Source organism: Panthera leo, chromosome B3, assembly GCF_018350215.1.
Source record: "Panthera leo isolate Ple1 chromosome B3, P.leo_Ple1_pat1.1, whole genome shotgun sequence".
Taxonomy (NCBI): domain Eukaryota; kingdom Metazoa; phylum Chordata; class Mammalia; order Carnivora; family Felidae; genus Panthera; species Panthera leo.
In genome coordinates this window covers 106,881,805-106,899,783 of record NC_056684.1, presented here as the reverse complement: position 1 = coordinate 106,899,783, position 17,979 = coordinate 106,881,805, and the positions used below count along the sequence as shown (strand labels likewise).

The 17,979-nt window shown below is 48.3% G+C and overlaps 1 protein-coding gene across 1 annotated transcript; it reads left to right on the top strand.

Annotated features, from left to right (window-relative positions):
* The first annotated feature begins 3,405 nt into the window (after positions 1-3,405).
* SIX1 (SIX homeobox 1) lies at positions 3,406-7,197 on the top strand. Its single transcript, XM_042940644.1, has 2 exons — positions 3,406-4,235; positions 6,284-7,197. The coding sequence occupies exons 1-2, from the start codon at positions 3,676-3,678 to the stop codon at positions 6,576-6,578; spliced, it is 855 nt and encodes a 284-aa protein (XP_042796578.1). The 5' UTR covers positions 3,406-3,675; the 3' UTR covers positions 6,579-7,197.
* Positions 7,198-17,979: the final 10,782 nt, after the last annotated feature.

Genomic DNA, 17,979 nt, shown 5'->3' with positions numbered 1-17,979 from the left:
GACCAAGCGGAGGAAAATGATGAATGTTGTCACTTCAGCCAGGATTTGCGGAGTCTCCTCACTGCCCTAGAGCGACGACGCTAATTTATTGAAGAAGCACCTCTCGATGCTCTTTCCTTCCAAGTATCTGTAGGTAGAGTAGGATCCCCGCTGTGGTTCTTGAAGGCAAAGGAAGTCCGAGAAAGCAGGGCCGGGAGACCCAGTGCATCTCTCTCCAAGCCATAAGAGAAACAAGTGGGTTCCACACAGAAATTTTTGAGCTGAGGCCTTATATCGATCCCGCTGAGAAACCCCACCAACAACTAGTGCATTGGCCTTTTCCATAAACCAGTTGTGCGCGCGTGGCGGTTACCTGCACAGAGGAGGCACAGAAGCGCCGAAACCTGGCGTCGGGCTCCCCTCGCCACCCACGTTACCCTCGGGAGCCGCCGAGAAGCAGCAAGGGCAGCGGCTATAGTTGCTCGTTCCCTTTAAATCTCCGACGCATCTCTGTTTTTCGTGTGATTTGCATTGACAGCAAAGGTTTTAAGTTACTAGAACAACTCAAACCTTTCTGTGTGCGATTTAAAATGGATCATTTGGTTTATGTGGTTTGTAAATTCATGTCATTTTACCTCTTTTAGTGGTTTTCACTGAAAGGCTCCATTTTGGGAAACCTTATATATCCGAGCCAACAATTAACATTTATAACAATTGGTTTCCCTAACCATGGGATCGAAATAGCAGGTAGGCTCATTGGTGCAAAGCGAATAGCACTTCTCCTTTCTAGTTACGCGATCTATTGGATTAAACGCAAGGAGAAATGCTGGCTGGCCCGAGCGCGGCCTCTGAGGACTAGCACCACAGCTCATCAACCCCGGTGCCCGCAATCGCGGCACCCACACAGTCGTCTCCCCAGTCGTCGCCAACGTCTATCGCGTCTTTGTTCCTTTTGAAGAAAGATGAAAAGAAGTGGGCAGAGAGGTCTGGAGGAAGCGGAAAAAAAGGTGGTCATATTGGTGTCTAATTGCCGCCTTTCTGCTCCTCATCCTCCCCTGTAAATTTATACCTGCCCTTATTTGTCCAAGCTATGCCTCATTTCCTTATACAAAATTGTTAATTATAAAGTCCGCCCCACACTCAACTTACCGTTTGTCTTTAAAGACAGGCGGCTGTACTTACAGACCCTCCACCCCCTACACACACATTTTAATTCTGCGCACTTGCTCCAGACTTGAGGGTATTAACTGATTTTTAGAGCGGAGTTTAAACCTCCGTTCCGGTCTTCACACAGCTGCCATGTCAATAAGGACTATTCCAAGCAGAGACGTTCCTTCTGGCAGGACACTGCAGCTCCTTAAGACTTCATCTGAAACATCATGAGCACTAAAATAAGACGGCGAGGGAAAATTACCAGACACATGGGCTTGGGCTCAGGCGTGCCAGGCTTCCAGTTTAGAAAGTAAGTCATTGGGCACACCATGTGGTAGGGGCTCTTTTGAAATACTATGCACCCATTAAATGCATTTAAAAAATAACCCTAAAGGTAATGAAATATCAGCATCTATTTCCAACGTCTAATTGCACGGGATACTGCAGACTTTTAAGGATGCAAAATGCATTGTGTGTGGGAGTTTGGGGGAGAAGCAACTTCTCTCTACTCCAAATCTCTGGAGAGACAGCCAGGAGGGTGAAACACTTCATGAGTTTAAAATATATATTGCAGGGTGCACTGAACTGGGCACATTATTTTAAAACCATATACATTATATAGGGGGAAACTTCCGCAGTGTTCCTTCTCCCACTTATGTCTCAATATGTAAATGGTTCTGTGGAGCTGGGCTCTGGCTCATGGACTCAAAACATATTTAAAGAAGACAAGCAAGTTTAAAGAGCCTAGAGTCTGTTCTTCGCATTCACTAAGAGGGTGCATTTAAATCAAAAGCATTTTTGAAGTGTACTTAAAATTCTGTTTTGAACTTATCTAATCAGAGATAAGTATAGTTATAAAGTCACTCTCCTTCTACCATTCTGCTCTCCTTATCTCCCTGCATTGTTCTTATCTCCTGCCAGTCTCAGCTACTGACAATAGATTATCTTTGTTTAGAGACGCTAATTGTTTTCAAAATCTTTTTAATAATTGCTTTGGAACAAGGTGTGCAAATGAGGCTTAAGATAATTACAGCTTCATTTGTTTGTGCAGTTTTACTAAACATTCTCCACATATACACAAAATAACAGATGATGGGGCTGAAATTGCAGGACATCTCTCATTCTATCGCAGTAAAATAGGCCAGCATTGCAATCTACACACACACACACACACACACACACACACACACACACACACACCTCTCTTTATTTAATCTTCTTGGAGCCGCTGTCGTCCTGGCTCTGAGGGCAGTGTCCCTCTCAGAGCAGGGCAAGGATTAGGTTACAATCAGACAGCTATTGGAGCCGGACACAGTTTTATTTAATTTACACCCCATCCAGCGCCTTTCGTACGAGGTTCCCAAAGCATTTTTGCTAATAGCAAGTAAAGCTTCTGGGCATTCCTCAGTAGCAGAGGTGGCCTCGGAAAACGCAACGGCGCAGATGGGGAAACTGAGTCCAGAAGCCTGCCGGCTCAAACCATAGAACGTTAAGATACCAAATCACAAATGAACCCTCAGAATCTTTATTTGCTCAGCAACAATTCTGTCAACAGCTCTTCCCAAGGTCCCAAATAGTCGTGGCCTTTTGAAAACGAGGGAAGCGCTATCCAGCTGGGAATACTTGTGCCCTTTGGAGGGCAGTGGGGGCAAAGGGAGAATGGTAGAGGGAGTTAGGCTCCTAGAGCTGAAGTCAGCCGGGGAGAAGCCGCTCTTCCAGAGGCTGCAGCCCGGAGCCCTGCTCTGATCTTGTATTATTTATCGCGTTCCATAAGCTATTCATCAATCCATTATTTATTCATTCCAACATTAAGGTAATTAAATATGAGCTCACCGGGAAAGGGCAAGTCTGCAAGGGACAGGGACGGGGGTATAGAGGGAGAGGAGGGGAATATTAAGGTCTGGAGTCATTGATTTGTGCAGAGATGTAAGCGGCTGCCCTTAGGTGACACTGAGAGGGGGCTCACGTTGCAGGGTCCTGACGCGCTCACCCACTCACACCCCCCGCCCCCCGCCCCTGGGCAGCGCGGCTCCCTCCCCCCACCCGCTTCCCACCTCTCGCGGTCCTTCTCCTCCCACCATTCCCTGTCCCGGGTTCCACAGCCGCGCCCTCCCCGCGCGGGGCGGCGCGGGGCGGCGCGGCCCCGCTGCCCGGCCCGGCGGCGCGCGGGCTGGCCAGCCCCGGATAGGCGCCGCCCGCAGCCAATCAGCGCGCCGGGGACGCTGCGCGCTTTAAGGCCGCTGCGGGGAGAACAGAAACCAAGTTCCCCGGCAACGAGCAGCATCAACCCGGCGGGAGGCCGGAGCCAGAGAGGCCCAAAAAGGCTGCGGAGTGAGCCGGCCTCTCCGTGTCCAGCGCGCCCCCCTCCGCCTTCTTCCTCGGCCGCCCAGCCCTAAATTTTGATTAGCTTTTTCGCCTACGGAAATCCTAGGGAGGGGGTTAGGAGCAGCTGCGCCCCCCTCCCTGCGGCTGCCGCCCCCCTGCTTTTAAGGCGCTGCTCCCTGCCGCGTGCGCCCGGGCAGTGCATCTCGGCAGGCCCCAACCATGTCGATGCTGCCGTCGTTCGGCTTCACGCAGGAGCAAGTGGCGTGCGTGTGCGAAGTTCTGCAGCAAGGCGGGAACCTGGAGCGTCTGGGCAGGTTTCTGTGGTCGCTGCCCGCCTGCGACCACCTGCACAAGAACGAAAGCGTTCTCAAGGCCAAGGCCGTGGTTGCGTTCCACCGCGGGAACTTCCGCGAGCTCTACAAGATCCTGGAGAGCCACCAATTCTCGCCTCACAACCACCCCAAGCTGCAGCAACTGTGGCTGAAGGCGCACTACGTGGAGGCCGAGAAGCTGCGCGGCCGGCCCCTGGGCGCGGTGGGCAAATATCGGGTGCGCCGAAAATTCCCGCTGCCGCGCACCATCTGGGACGGCGAGGAGACCAGCTACTGCTTCAAGGAGAAGTCGCGGGGTGTGCTGCGGGAGTGGTACGCGCACAACCCGTACCCCTCGCCTCGTGAGAAGCGGGAGCTGGCCGAGGCCACGGGGCTCACCACCACCCAGGTCAGCAACTGGTTTAAGAACCGGAGGCAAAGAGACCGGGCCGCCGAGGCCAAGGAAAGGTACGCGGCGTGCTTCCCGCTGCTCGGGCGACCCCGGGAAGCCTTCCTTTCCCCTCCGCCCCTTCTCGCCCCCGCTGGCACTCGCCACCGCGTCCTCTCCGCCGGCTGGAGCCCGTCCGCGGGGCGGCGCCCGGGCCTCCGCGGTACTGCAGCGAAAGTTCATGAACTCTGAGATCGCTTGCTAGGGATGGGGAGTCATTTGATTTGAGCGCCCGCGCGTGGGTTTCTTGGGGTGTACGTGTCAGGAAATATTGGCGCTAGGTTTGTTTTTCGTGCCTCCCTGGTTGGCTGGGGCGACGAGTGGGGGGGGGGGTGCAGGGAGAACTTCTAGATCAACTACGAGGGAAGTGTTGATTGGTGTCTCGAGGAAAGGGGTTCGGTGGGGGCTGAGGGTCGCACACCTCCCTCCTCTTGCTCCCCAGAGGTGTGGAGCCGGCCTGAGACATCTGCTCTGCCCCCACTGCCGCCGCGTCCTTTCCTCGCTCTCTCCTGGTAGGCTTTTAGGCGAGAGGTCGCCGCTTCATTCCGCACTAGCGGTACAAAGGGAGGAGTCTTTCAAAAGAAATCCACAGAAAGGAGAGCTTTGGAAGAGTTGGCGCTGCACTTATTACGCGGCGCCCCAAGCCCGGAAAGGACTGCTCGTCTCCGGGCTCCCTCGCGCGTGTCCCGGGCCGCGGCGGGTCCATCTGGCGGTCCGCGCCGCCGCCCCGGCTGAGGAAGGGGGTCTCCAGTGGCAGACTTCTCTCCGGAGCTCAGAAGGCAATGTTATTTTAACCTGCCTCTGCCTCCGCCCTCCTCGCGCGAACACCCCCGGCCACCTGGCCCGGCTCCATCCGTTTGCTGTTGGAGTTTCCGAACGAGATTCGGAAGAGCCTAAGGAGGCGGCGGCGGCGGCGGCGGCGAGCGCGCTCCGGGAAGCCGAGGAGTTTTGGGGAAACCTGAGCGCCTGGTAGGGCTGGGCTTCCTTTGTTCGCTTGAGAGCCTGGGGGCCGCAGATGTCGCCTCTGCGTTCCCCCTCCGGGTGGAAAAGCACGGAGCCTGGATACTTTGAGCCGCAGCGGCTGTCCTGGGAGAGAGGGCAGGGGAGAGAAAGGGGGAGCGCTGGGGCCGAGGAGGATGGGCCAGCACCCTGAAGGCGGAAGCGGCCGGGGCTCCGAAACCGTGAAGTTTACCAGCACCCAGCATCCGCACCGACGCCCAGGCACGCCGCACCCTGTCTCGGGCTGCGCGGGGCCTCGAAGTTTCCTCTGCTGGGAAACGGTGCGCGGTTGTGGATGTCCGGGAGGGGGTTCAGAGGGAGCTGTGAGGGACCAAGGACTGAGCGACTAACGCGGGGACGGGGACAGTTGGTTCCAGTTAGACCTTAGTTACAAAAGGTCTCTCCTATAAGTCAGGCCCGAGGGCCCACTCCCTGATGAAATCGGAGAGACTGGCTGCGCTCCCTGTGTTTACTCAGGTCACTGGGCCGCTCTGGACACCACTTCCCATGACCTGTCCTGTGCCTCTGAAACCACAACCTCCGGGCAGGGGCAGGGAAACTCGACGTTTAATTGTTTCCTCAGATGGGAACAGGACAATTGACTTGATTCACCCCAAACATCTGTGCGTTGGGCTCTGTTTGTCCTCTGATCATTTTCTTTATCACCAACAACCATTTGTTGGACGATTTTCAAACTTAATTACTCCAAAGCGTGATGCCAGTTGATAGGTATTTGAAAATAACTGCTTGAACACAATTTTGAAAATAATTTTTGTGTTTCAAATAAGTCCTGCTGATCTAGCTTTCTAAAATCTGGAAGAGGAAAGGACGTGGCTCCCCACAAGCTCTGCCAGTAGTTTCCCATTTCTCCAGTCTCCTTTGCCTCCTTACTTACCCCAGGACCCTTGGGGATGGGTGGGAGGGCACAGCTCCTCCATTTGGGTATATGACTGATTGCACAATGGCTCTCTTCTCCTGCCAGGTCCCCTCCCTCCACTCACACTTTTTTTAACCTACTTTTTTTTTTTTTTTTTTTTTTAACCATATGGTGTTGTCCTCTATTTCTCAGGGAGAACACCGAAAACAATAACTCCTCCTCCAACAAGCAGAATCAACTCTCTCCTCTGGAAGGGGGCAAGCCGCTCATGTCCAGCTCAGAAGAAGAATTCTCACCTCCCCAAAGTCCAGACCAGAACTCGGTACTTCTGCTGCAGGGCAATATGGGCCACGCCAGGAGCTCAAACTATTCTCTCCCTGGCTTAACGGCCTCACAGCCCAGCCACGGCCTGCAAGCCCACCAGCATCAGCTCCAGGACTCCCTGCTGGGCCCCCTCACCTCCAGTCTGGTGGACTTGGGGTCTTAAGTGGGGAGGTACTGGGCCTGGAAGCAGTGACTAGGGACACTTGTAAATAGAAATCAGGAACATTTTTGCAGCTTGTTTCTGGGGTTCTCTGCGCTTAAAGGAATGGTGGACTTTCACAAATATCTTTTTAAAACTCAAAACCAACAACGATCTCAAGCTTAGTTAGTTACCTTCTCTCCAACTCTTGCATTTCCCATCCCAGTGCAGAGATCAGGAAAAAAAAAAAAAAAAAAAAAAAAAAAAAAAACCCAAACAAACAAAAGCACCCACTCACCCAGTCTTGGTTCTGGGCAATCCATGTGCCAGCTTCACTAGCCTTTCTTTCTTTCTTTCTTTCTTTCTTTCTTTCTTTCTTTCTTTCTTTCTTTCTTTCTTTCTTTTCAGTGAATGGGAATTACAAATCAACTGAATTTTACTTATTTCCTTTTAATTTATTTATGGCAAAATCATTTGGGAAGAGGAAAAGGAAATGAAGAGAGAGAGAGAGAAGTCAAAATAGTGAAAATAAAAGCCTCCAGCCAGGAGGAAAATGTTTGCATTCTTAAGGTGAATAGGAAAAATATGATCTTATAACTTTTTTTTGATGGGGAAAAATTAAGTTTACATTTTTCATTATTTAGTGTTAAACACTTTTATGTAGATTAAAATGAAAGAACAGTATTAGGGGGAAAAAATAAGTGCCTAAATGTCTTAATGCTCTCTGTGTAAGACAGTTAGAAATAGCAGTGACCATTAGTGCTACAACTATTTTTGTCAAATTTAGTGGGGTTTTTGGTTGTTGTTTGTTTTCTTGGGTTTTTTTAATGGCAAACTTTAAAAATGTACCAATATGAAAAAAAAACAAAACACTTTCCTGAATGCCATTACTTCTCATGCCCTTGAAGCTTTCATATCTGTAGCCTACTCCTGTTAAGGGTTTCTCTTGTTCCTAGTTTCTAGACTGCAAAAATATGCGACAAATCTGGCAACCTGGTATTTGTTACTAAAACAGCATGTGTTTTCAGGTTTCTTTTCTATTGTACCTAAACCAGTCTAAATTAAAACTTAGTAGAACACCAGGAGTACGATTCTGTTTCTGAAAGGTGAGTTGTGTATTGCTGTCATTGGGCCCTATTTTTTTTTTTTTTTTTGAAGTTTTCTTGCTTTCTTACTTAATGATGGTTATGAATTGCAGGGTACTTTGAAGGGCACCACCTGAACCAAGAGTGGTGACTGAGTTGATTATGTGATAGAAAAAGAGTGAAGTTAGCTCTAGGGTATTTATTTATTTTTTTATTATTTAGATATGCAGTTTTGTTTACCACTAGCTCTTCTCCACAGCATTCATATGTTAACTCAGCTCTTTTGTATTAATGAGTTTATGACAAGACTGTGAAAGTAAAATAATATATCTGCTTGGGAAAAAAAAAGGTGGGGGGGACTCGAACATGGATAACAACATTGTGAATTAACCTGTATAAATAGAAAGCAGACCAACAGGACAGGGGCTCTTTGCACTGCTGTGAGATAGTGTCCAGAAAAATCCCAGTAATCGTGTAGGCTCCATATTATTTTTGCCTGGGGCAAAAATGATGTATCTTTGTATTTAGCTTTTAAAATTAGTGAAACAAATGGCATTATTTATTAAAATTCTACTCAGGATAACAGGATTGGCTTGCTTGTGCTTTGTAAAAATATTGCTCCCCAGAGAGAGTCTATTTATTTTCTGACATGATAGTTTCATAATTTTGATTTTTTCCCCATCCGTGTCACTATGAATATATTCATTTCTTTCTTACTCTTTCCTATCTTTCCTGTCCTGATCTAGGAGACTGAGTTGTGTGTATGAGGGGTGGTGGTGGTAGAATTTTAGGCCTTCTTATTATGAGGTTTTTTTTTTTTTTTTAATGTCAAATAGCTTTGACTGAGTTCAAAGGAGACAGGATCACTGTACTTAACTGTAGTCACTTTTACTTATAAAGTCATTTTTTTCCCCCTTAGTGATGGACAGATGTGCACACAGCCGCTGGGAGACCATCATTTGGATTGGGAGCTCAGGGTCCCAATCTCCCTTGTTAGTGTTTTGGATCATTAAGTTGGTGTTTATTTAAGTCACTAGGGTGTTTATTCTCCACGTCTTGGGCCACGGAGAAATGCCACCCTCTGCAGGAGGGGCTCTCACAGGGGATCTCCGCACATTCTTCACATTCACTCCCCAAAACAAACACCCTGCACAAAGATAGCTTTCAATGACCCTGACAGGCTTCAAAGGACACCGCGGAAATCTCCCTGGAAAATAAGGAAGGGCCAATTACTTTAATTTCTTACATGCTCTCTCTTCCTACTCCGATGACTACCCCCCACTCTTCCAGCTCTGCTTGGTATAATTTTAGACTCGTGGAAGATCTGTCTCCCTGGGCGCCCGGGCCCACTTCCTCTCCCTTGGTTGGTGAATCTTGGAAATGTCTGCAGATCTGGTGAGGAGCAGAGCGGGCCAGTCCTGTAAAAACCCCTGTGATTACTGCTTGTAAACTCGTTAAAAGGACAATTTTCTGTCACAGTCATAAACTCTTTGTAAAATCCCTGGCACTGGAGCCAGAGTGCGCATATTCCAGATGTGTTTAATAAGAAATTGCACAATATGCCTCCCTCCGCCGTCCTCGGCTCAGTCTGGCGAAACCAGGGACAAGCAGGAGTAGGCGAGAAAACTGGATATTGCTGTGAGTTTTCTTGGCAATCGTTTTGGAGCGATCATTGGGGGAACTAACCACTTTTTTTTTTCCTTGAGGAAATCTTCGAGGACCAGCTGTTAAGGGACATCCAATTTATCTTCTCGGCGTCGCAGTTTAACTGAATCAAAAGCCACTTTTCGTTTCTCCTCTGCAGGTTTCTTAATGATAGCCAAAAGTAATGAACAACGGCTTATAAATAGTGTTTTTAGGACGAAACCTTACAGCCTTTTGCCAAGTAAAATGAAAAAACAAATACTAGTGCAATTTTTTTTTTTTTGACGTTTTAAATCTGAACACACAATTGTTCGGGTCCTGGCTGCCTGCTCGTGTTGACCTCTTGGCTGAGAACGAAGCTTCCTAACTATTCGGAGGCAAAGGGACTTGGCTGGCGGTTCCGAGATTTTGGCTTAGCAAGTAGGAGCTCGAGAGCCATCAGAGCCCCACGAGCTGCAGGCAAGGAGACAGGCGCCCCTGGGGCCGGACACTGCGGGTCTTGAACCAATTCTCCAGGCAAAGACAGCTTGGTCTTGACCCCGAGCTGAAGTGGAAGCTTCCAGGAAGTGGCATTGGCATTGGCGCTTATGGGCGTACTCTGTTTGCTGAGCGGTGATCGTCGTTACGCTCCTCTCCCCCGCACCTTGACGGCTGGTCGGGCACCTGGCCCTGAACCCACGCACAGCCGGCCTTCCTCTGCTCCGCCGCCGCCTCTGCGGCTACGGCGGCGGCTGCGGCTGAGGGGGGCTTCGCTCCTACCTCCTCCCCCGCCGGGAGGTCTTTGGTAAAGTCTGCGGGCAGAACTCCAGGTCCCGGGAATCCAGAGGCTTCCATTCCGCGCGTCTCCGGTTGCAGAACGCTGGGGGAGCTCCCCTTGCCACCCGCAGACTCCAGAGGCAGCTCTTGCCACTCTGTCCTGCGGAGGCGCGGGGAGTCGGGGCGCCGCAGCTCCCTCCTCCCCGCCCTGGCCGAGGCTCTTCTCTACCAGTTCACAGAGAATCGTGCGCGTCCCGGGAACCCCATCACAGCTCAGCTCCAGGCGCAGGGCCTGGTGGCCCGGCCGGCCGAGCCTTTGGGAACAGAGGCTGCGAGGCTGCCCTGGAAGGGCCAAAGAGGTGGTAGCCTGAGCCTCGCGGGACAACGAGCTGCCATCGTCCTGTGGACCCCGGAGCCACCTCGCAGGCCCAAGTCCGGGTCTCCTTTTTAACCTGTGGAGCTAAATTCTGGGCGAGGCACTAGGCGGCCGCGGCCGCACTACTGTGGGGTTGGAGCGGGCCCCGTGGCGGCGGGATAAAGCCGTCCAGGCCCCACGCGGATCCTGGCCCGGCCGCAGGGGGAACGCTTCCTGGTGCTCCGACGCCGCGCTTCGGGTCCAGGGCAGCCGCCTCGGGCCTAGGAGCCTACTTAGGACGCGGCCTAGGCCCCGCCGCCTGTTCCCTGCTTCCGATATGTTCTATCTCCTCTGCTTCCTGAGGCCTCGGCCTCGGCTTTTGGACCTGAGCTTTTCACCCGCGCTTTTGGCGGAGAAGTGCCAGCCAGAAAGCGCGTCTCTTCTCTGCCCTGTCGCTAGAAGGTCGACGGCACAGGAAAGCGGCCTTGGTTTCTAGAGTCTCTGGCAGGTCGGGACAACAGCTCCTCTTCTTTGGCAGGGCCCGGTCGGACGTTTCTCCCTTGGCCGGTGGCCCTGGGCCCAGCATCAACCTCTGCCCCGCGCACGGCCCGGGGCCCCAGCAGGGAAAGCACCACCCGAAGCGCACTGCGGGCCAGACTGTCGCCGCTCACATTCTGCCCTTCTCTGGTGGAGTAGGTGGCGTTGAGAGGGACAAAAGGGTCAGGGTTAAGGTGAGGAGAGTCGCAGGTGACTCATGTGCTCTCTCTGAGCTACTTCTCCTTTTTCGGAGCTTTCCCCAGGAGTAGAACACTAAAAACTCTCCCAGATTCCCTCCTCCAGCCGCCGGAAGCCAGCTGAACCAGTGCCTGTGCTCATTTGGCCCCCAAGGGGCAATTCGCACTAAGGCTACCTGAGGGCTCAGTCCCTTAGCCAGCAGGTATGCTCTGCGACCTTAGGTGGGAACGCCCGAGCCCCTCAAGATCATAGTGACCCCTCCCCCAGTCTGATTGACTCCAGTGACTCCACCCGGAAGACTCTCTAAAGAGATGGATGAGCCAGCCAGGAACGAAAAGAGTCAAAATCTGGGGCGAATTGTTCGTTTACTGTCTACCCAGGAAAAGCGCTGCCCTGGGAAGGCCACGTTTTCTCTAGTGTTTTAAGCCGAGTATACACACACAACTTCGTTCCAGCTGATGAAATTGGAAACCTGTTCTCCCACTGAGGATGACAATCAGCGTTTTAGACGCTGTGGTCCTTTCAGACAGCGAGAAACAACACTACAGTAGCATTTAAAAACAAAGAGAAAGAGACTGCTTGAGGCGCGTGGACTCCGGACTCTTACTCAGTATGAGTTTCAGCTTCTCTCCTTTTAACTTGTTAATGGACAGCTGAGACCCCGTTCTCAGCAGGTAGAGCTGAGAACCATAGTGGCTCCCCTCTTTTTCTTTGCTACCTGGGAGTCTTCCCCTCCCCCCCTTTTTGGTAAAGTGTTCACTAATTGTTTTCCTTTGCCATAACATTAAAATATTCTTAAAATCAAAAATCCGCCCCCCCCCCAGGGGATCAAACAGGAAAATGTACAAAGAAAAACAAAACCAAAAAACTGAAAACCAAACCTCAAACAATCCTACCTTGGAGGGGGAAAAAAAAGGTTTACTTCAGATTTAACACACACTTAAGCTTACCTGAAGTGGCTACCCAATTGTAATTAAAATACTATTAAGTGATATTGGCCGCTCTCCTTTCTTCACTGCCATTAGCGGTTGTCATTAAAAAGACAGGTAAGTAGAAAGATTCTGGCCCTTTACTTACTATAGTAAGAAGGGATGGAAATGCATACTAGCTTCCTCCAACTGGTCCCCTGTTCTTCCTACTCTAACTTAGAGATAAATCTTTTATAGGACTGATATAGGAGACCTCAATAGGAGCACTCATGAATTAACACAAGTCAAATTTATTTAAATTTGCTATAATAATTTAATTTAGGATTTAAAATTGATTATGGCTTTTAAAATATCATGGTGTATTTATAATAGGTACATGGGTTTTGGGGGGAGTGGTGGTTCAGGACCTGAGCTGGTATAGATGTGGGATCTTAAAGGAAAAAAACAGTCCTAGACTACATATTTTTACTAAACATAGGGCATTAAAGAACATTGTTCTTAAAGAACATTGAAACGTTCTTTAACGTGTTATAGACCTGGTCGGTCAGCTTCCCTCATACAAAGTCTGCAGGTTCTAGTCAGCAAGCCTGTAAAACCAACTGTTTAGGTGTTCTCCAATTTATATTAAGTGGTTTTTACAAACTCAACTATTCTCTCTTTTGCTCCCCTACTTCAGGCATGGCTTTAGCTGCTTTGCAATATTTCAATTCTAATTTGACTTGCCACTTATCCAAATAATCTAAATACGAGGAAAAGGCAATGGGACTGTGAAAAACAATAACCCAACCCAACCCACATAGCTGTGACGTCTTTAGTTAGCCCTCACACAGATATTATATTTAAATTGTAAGCATCAGTATGCAGTAATGCTCCCTTAACTTTTGCAGCTTGTGTGTGTTTGGGGGAGTAGTGGCAGGGACTGATGTAGTTGATGGAGGGGAGCAGAAACTAAAACTTAGGTTGACTGTACCGAAAATGCATTTGGGAAGTGTGGTGGCATAGTCTGCAATACCTTGCAAAAGGCACCTTTATCTCTAAGTCAAGGAGATAGTTACATGGAAGAAGCATTAGCTCTGTATTTATTTAGAATGCCGTGAATGAAAGTAGGTAACAAGCTTAAGAAAATTAAGCCAGATAGAAAGTCAAAGTGCCTTAGTATCTAGGAAGTGAAAAGAACATTTAAACAATCGAAGCCTTGTCTGTCTTCAGATATGTGTGGTGAATATTTTCTATGCATTGCTGATGCTATATAAACATAACATGCTTCCTTCTAAAGTCAAGTTCTTGATTTTAATTGAAGAATAATATTGCTCAGGGCTCTACCTCTGAGTACAAATAGCTAATCTAACAAAATCAGTTCTGGGAATCTGGAACCAATGGCTGTTTTCAAAATAAACAGACAAAATCTTCATAAAGAAAGCCAGAGGATTATTTTTACATATGATATATCTCTTGATTTCTCACACACACACACACACAAAACTTTTATGGAAAAACTACAAGGCTGAATGACAATGCAGTCCCCTAACCATACTTCTGTTTTAAAAAACCAGTCTGTTTTATGGCTCCAAAACTGTCCTTGTTAACTTTTCCAACGTTTATGTATCTTAGAAGCAAATCTGTACGCATTTCCTCTTTCCTTCTAATTAAAACATTTTTTCCCCAGAGAAGGACAGAGATATAGGACAAAGAAAAGTAGAGCAAAATAGAAAATAAAGGTATAATTTAAATCTTGTATTATAATATTTAATAAGGAGCAGTTAAACAGTATCCACACAACAAAGAACACTAATATGCTAACTTTCTGTTTTTGATCAACTAAGGCAAGAAGTAAGTTTTAAGAAATTACTTCTAAATTAAGTTAGGAATAAAAATGAAAGGGGGAAATTAGGAAATAGTTTGGATTTTCTCATACAGAGCCATCATGGATGCTCAATAAGATTGACTAGGGAAGAGTCTGGGGGAGGGAAAACACCCATTTAAGGACGTTTCTTAGAAACTTGTGAGAGGGTAGAGGTTTTCCTTTAACTAGGATCAAGCGCAGCTGCACTGACACTCAGGAAGAAAGGAGGTGAATCTACCTAAGTTCCGGGACCACACCTGGGGCACCTTTCAATAGGCAGAACCAGGTGATAAGAATATGCCCCATTCTTTCCTGGTTGCCCCATGTTCCAAGTCCCACTAGGATGGGAACCCCACAAGCTAAGAAATCGCCAAATGGAGCCAGATGTATAGATGTTCCCTCCAACTCTCATTGGGTCACTTGGTGTAAATGCATGTTGGGTTTTCTGAAAATTTCTTTTTAGTTCCCCTGGGGGACAAGAAAGAGTTAATTTGTTTTCTGACAGGTTTCACACTGTGGGCAGGTCTGCCAAAAAGGAGAGGAAACAGAGAACAGCCCTATGATTAATTCTACCTGTTTTTCCCATGAGCGATCACCTGCTCTAGGGGTCATGAATAGCAGGTAGCACTCCCTCTCCAGGGCTCTGAGAGCTTCGTTTGTTTGGTGACAGCTGAGTGACAAGGCCTGAAACCCGAGCCCATCGCCCGGCCTGATGGGGGGATAAAAACCCTGGATGTTCCCTCAAACATTTCAGGAAATGAAAGTTGTAACGCGATCCCTCCTGCGCCCACATCTCCCCCAGCAAACACAAAAGCTCAAAGGAGCCTTCTCGGATTGAATTCGGCCTAGAGTTGATGGAGGGAAAGCGGAGCCCGGCTTTGGGGGAGGAGAGAGGAGAGGGTTGGGGCTGCGGCTGGCAGGCTTTCTGAGCCAGGGAAGGAGAGCAGAGACGGAGAGAGCTGGGCGCGAGAGGCCCGGGCGCCTCTCGGGGCCGACTTCCACGCCGCGTCCCAAGCGCTCTGCGCCTCCAGACCACGTGGGCCGCCGCTGCCGCCACAGTTACATCTGTCTTCAGGGTCAACCCTGAGTGGGGAGGGAAACTCACGGCTGCAGGCCTAGCACACACCCCTGCCGGGTAGCGCGGCCTCTGCACCAGGGCCTAGAGCCTCCCGAGGGCCGCAGCGCAGGCCCAGGCCCGACCTCTGCGCCCACACTTGCCCGGGCGGAGGTTCTTGGGCGGAGGTGTCCCTTCCGACCCCGCCCGGGGCCCGCGAAGGGTGAGCGGCCGGGATCCTGAGGCCCAGCGGCGACCAGGCGCGGGCCTCACTCAGCGCCCTCGCGCTCGGCCGCCCCCATCAGTCAGCAGCGTCCATCTGCCTCCGGGCCTCGTCCGCACTGGCGGTGGAAGCTCCCGCCCGCGCTTGGGAGATGGGGCGGGGTGGGTGGGGGGCGGTAGTGAGAGAAAGGGAGCTGAGAAGGTGACGCGCAGACTCCCACGCGGCCAACAATCTTTGGGTAGTACTTTGCCGTCAGTCACCGCGCCCTGTGCTCGCGCAACCTCAGGGGTGGTAGAAGGCAGTAAACCCAAGGCCTCTAAAGGCGCGTTTTTCTCGCTTTCCCCCCTCCCCCCCCGTATTTTTTTTTTTTTTACCTTTATTTATCGCATTTCTGATACTCTTCATTTCTTTTGCGTTTTTCTCCTTAACCGAGAGAGCTGCGACTACTTGTTGTCTTACAAATTGTCGTTACTCTTTGTCTAGGAGTTCAGAAATCTTTCCCAGACAACATTGTCAGTCTCCATCTTTCTCCCCAACCTTCATGGAGTCTAGGCAGGTGGGCTGCTTTTTTTTTTTTTTTTTTTTTTAAAGCAGAAACACGTGACAGAGAAGTGAGAATCAGAACGATGCATTGTCGCAGATCCATCACTTAGACATACTTGCAAGTGGTTAGACTTTGCACCAGTTACCCAACTTCTCTGATCCTCACCAGGGAAAATAGGAGCTATCATACTCACACTGCAGGGGTACCGTGAGGCTTAAATGAGCGGAAGTATTAAATGTAAAGTGCTTGGCACAATAGACATTTAATGAATAGTAGCTATAATTATAATATGCTTGAAGCCTCCTTAGTTGCACAAAGCTGCCTGGGAAAATTCCCATGATGCTAGCGTTTCCAGTGAGGGCAGATCATAGCCATTCCCTCCTTTTGTCTGAAACGCTGAAAGAAGCACAAATTACTGCAATAGAGACTAGAGACATAAGGTCTGATTAGCCTTTGGAGGTAGTCAAAGCTGAAACTTATTTCTTGAAGCTTCGAGCTTAGAACACTGAAGTTGAACTCCAGTAATTTAATTCTGGAATGATATTTAGATATATAATGCTTGGATTTTGTCATCTCTATTCTTCATGATTTGAACACTTATATAGATGCCATCATATATGGTAGAATTCCATTGATGAAAAATAAAACCCACTTATATGTGCTGAAAATGACGAATTACTTAGAAGGGAACTAAAGCATTCAGCTGAGTACAGAATTTAAGGCCCACCTAAATGTGTCAACATAAGTGTAGAGTAAGAAACTACTTTGAAGATTTAATGCTTTGCTGATGTTAACACAGTGCTGGATATAATAGCACCTGATAAATATTTTTTGAGTAAATGAATGGGCTGGTGAAATGACAGAGAGTCTTTAGATAGAGCACAATTCCCAGAGATGGAATTGTGCAGGACCCTCTTGGGTACATTTCTTCTCTTGTGACACTCTAATAATCACCAGGGATGAATAGCTCATTTTGACATATTGCATATCCTTCTCTGATTTCAAGGATTTTCTCATTCAGGTATTATCGAAAGTAATATGCATAGCTGAAATTTGCATGGGTAAATGGATGAGAGAGAAAGAAGAGAGAGAAGGAAGTTTCTGGGATTGTTTTGGGATTTACTGATAGGAGGAATAATCCCAGCAAAAATAAAAATAAAACCCAGAGAGGAGGTGAAGCAAACATGTGGTAGATGTCTTTAAGGATGGATCCTCACAGGGGTGCCTGGGTGGCTTAGTCAGTTACACACTGGACTTCAGCTCAGGTCATGATCTCACGGTTCATGGGTTCGGTTCATGGGTTCGAGCCCCATGTCGGGCTCTGTGCTGACCGCTCTGTGCTCTGAGCCTGGAGCCTGCTTCCGGTTCTGTGTCTCCCTCTCTCTCTGCTCCTCCCCCACTCATGCTCTGTCTCTCTCTCTCAAAAATAAATAAACATTAAAAAAATTTTAATAAAAATATAAAAAAAGGATGGATCCCCACATACCTCAATCCCTTCACAGTGCTTTCATTGTCATTACTGGAAGAAGCATTTTGTATTCAATTCTTTAACCTTTTGCTCCAGCATCTTCATGTTTTTTCAACTATCCTAGCCAACTAAAAACTATACATATTTAAGTTTTTAGTTTAGGGAAGTTGATAATTTGTAGTCAATCACTATACACTCACTGAACATTCAGGAAGAGTTCAACACTCTTTGTTTGTTTAATAAACCCTATATCACTCACAATTTCCTTGAGGTAGAGGTACAGGGAATAGATGAATGTTTAGCAATTTACCAAAAAGTTCTGTTATATACATGTACTCAACCTTATGCACGCAGAATTGCACTTGTCCATACAAATGCTTATTTTTGGCAAATATATGTTCTAATATTACTTTTATTTGCGAAGTAAATATTTGAATGTAAGCAGTACACAGACAGGGATGGACAGAAAAATGAGAGTTCAGGGCCATCAGAGAAACATTTGGTAGGAACTATTGCTGCTGAAATGATTTGCATAGTGCCAGGGCCAGGAGTTCTCAGAATCACGCTTTCTATCACTGCTTTTAACATGACTGAAATAAAGAAATATGTAGGGATTTTTCTTTCTAAATTTTTTCAGGATCTACATGTTCAGAAACAAAAATATGTCCATGTGCTCACTCAAAAAAATAAGGAGAAGTAAGAGCATTTTATGCTGAGGAATAAGTTAATTTAAATTAGATTAAACTTTGCAGAGGGTGTTTCAAGGAGGTTTGGGTAGAGTCCAAGCTT

Bases quoted from the DNA above. Each gene is read 5' to 3' on its own strand.
- SIX1 (XM_042940644.1), top strand. From the start codon at position 3,676: ATGTCGATGCTGCCGTCGTTCGGCTTCACGCAGGAGCAAGTGGCGTGC. The intron at 4,236-6,283 runs GTACGCGGCGTG...TCTATTTCTCAG, and splicing joins GCCGCCGAGGCCAAGGAAAG to GGAGAACACCGAAAACAATA.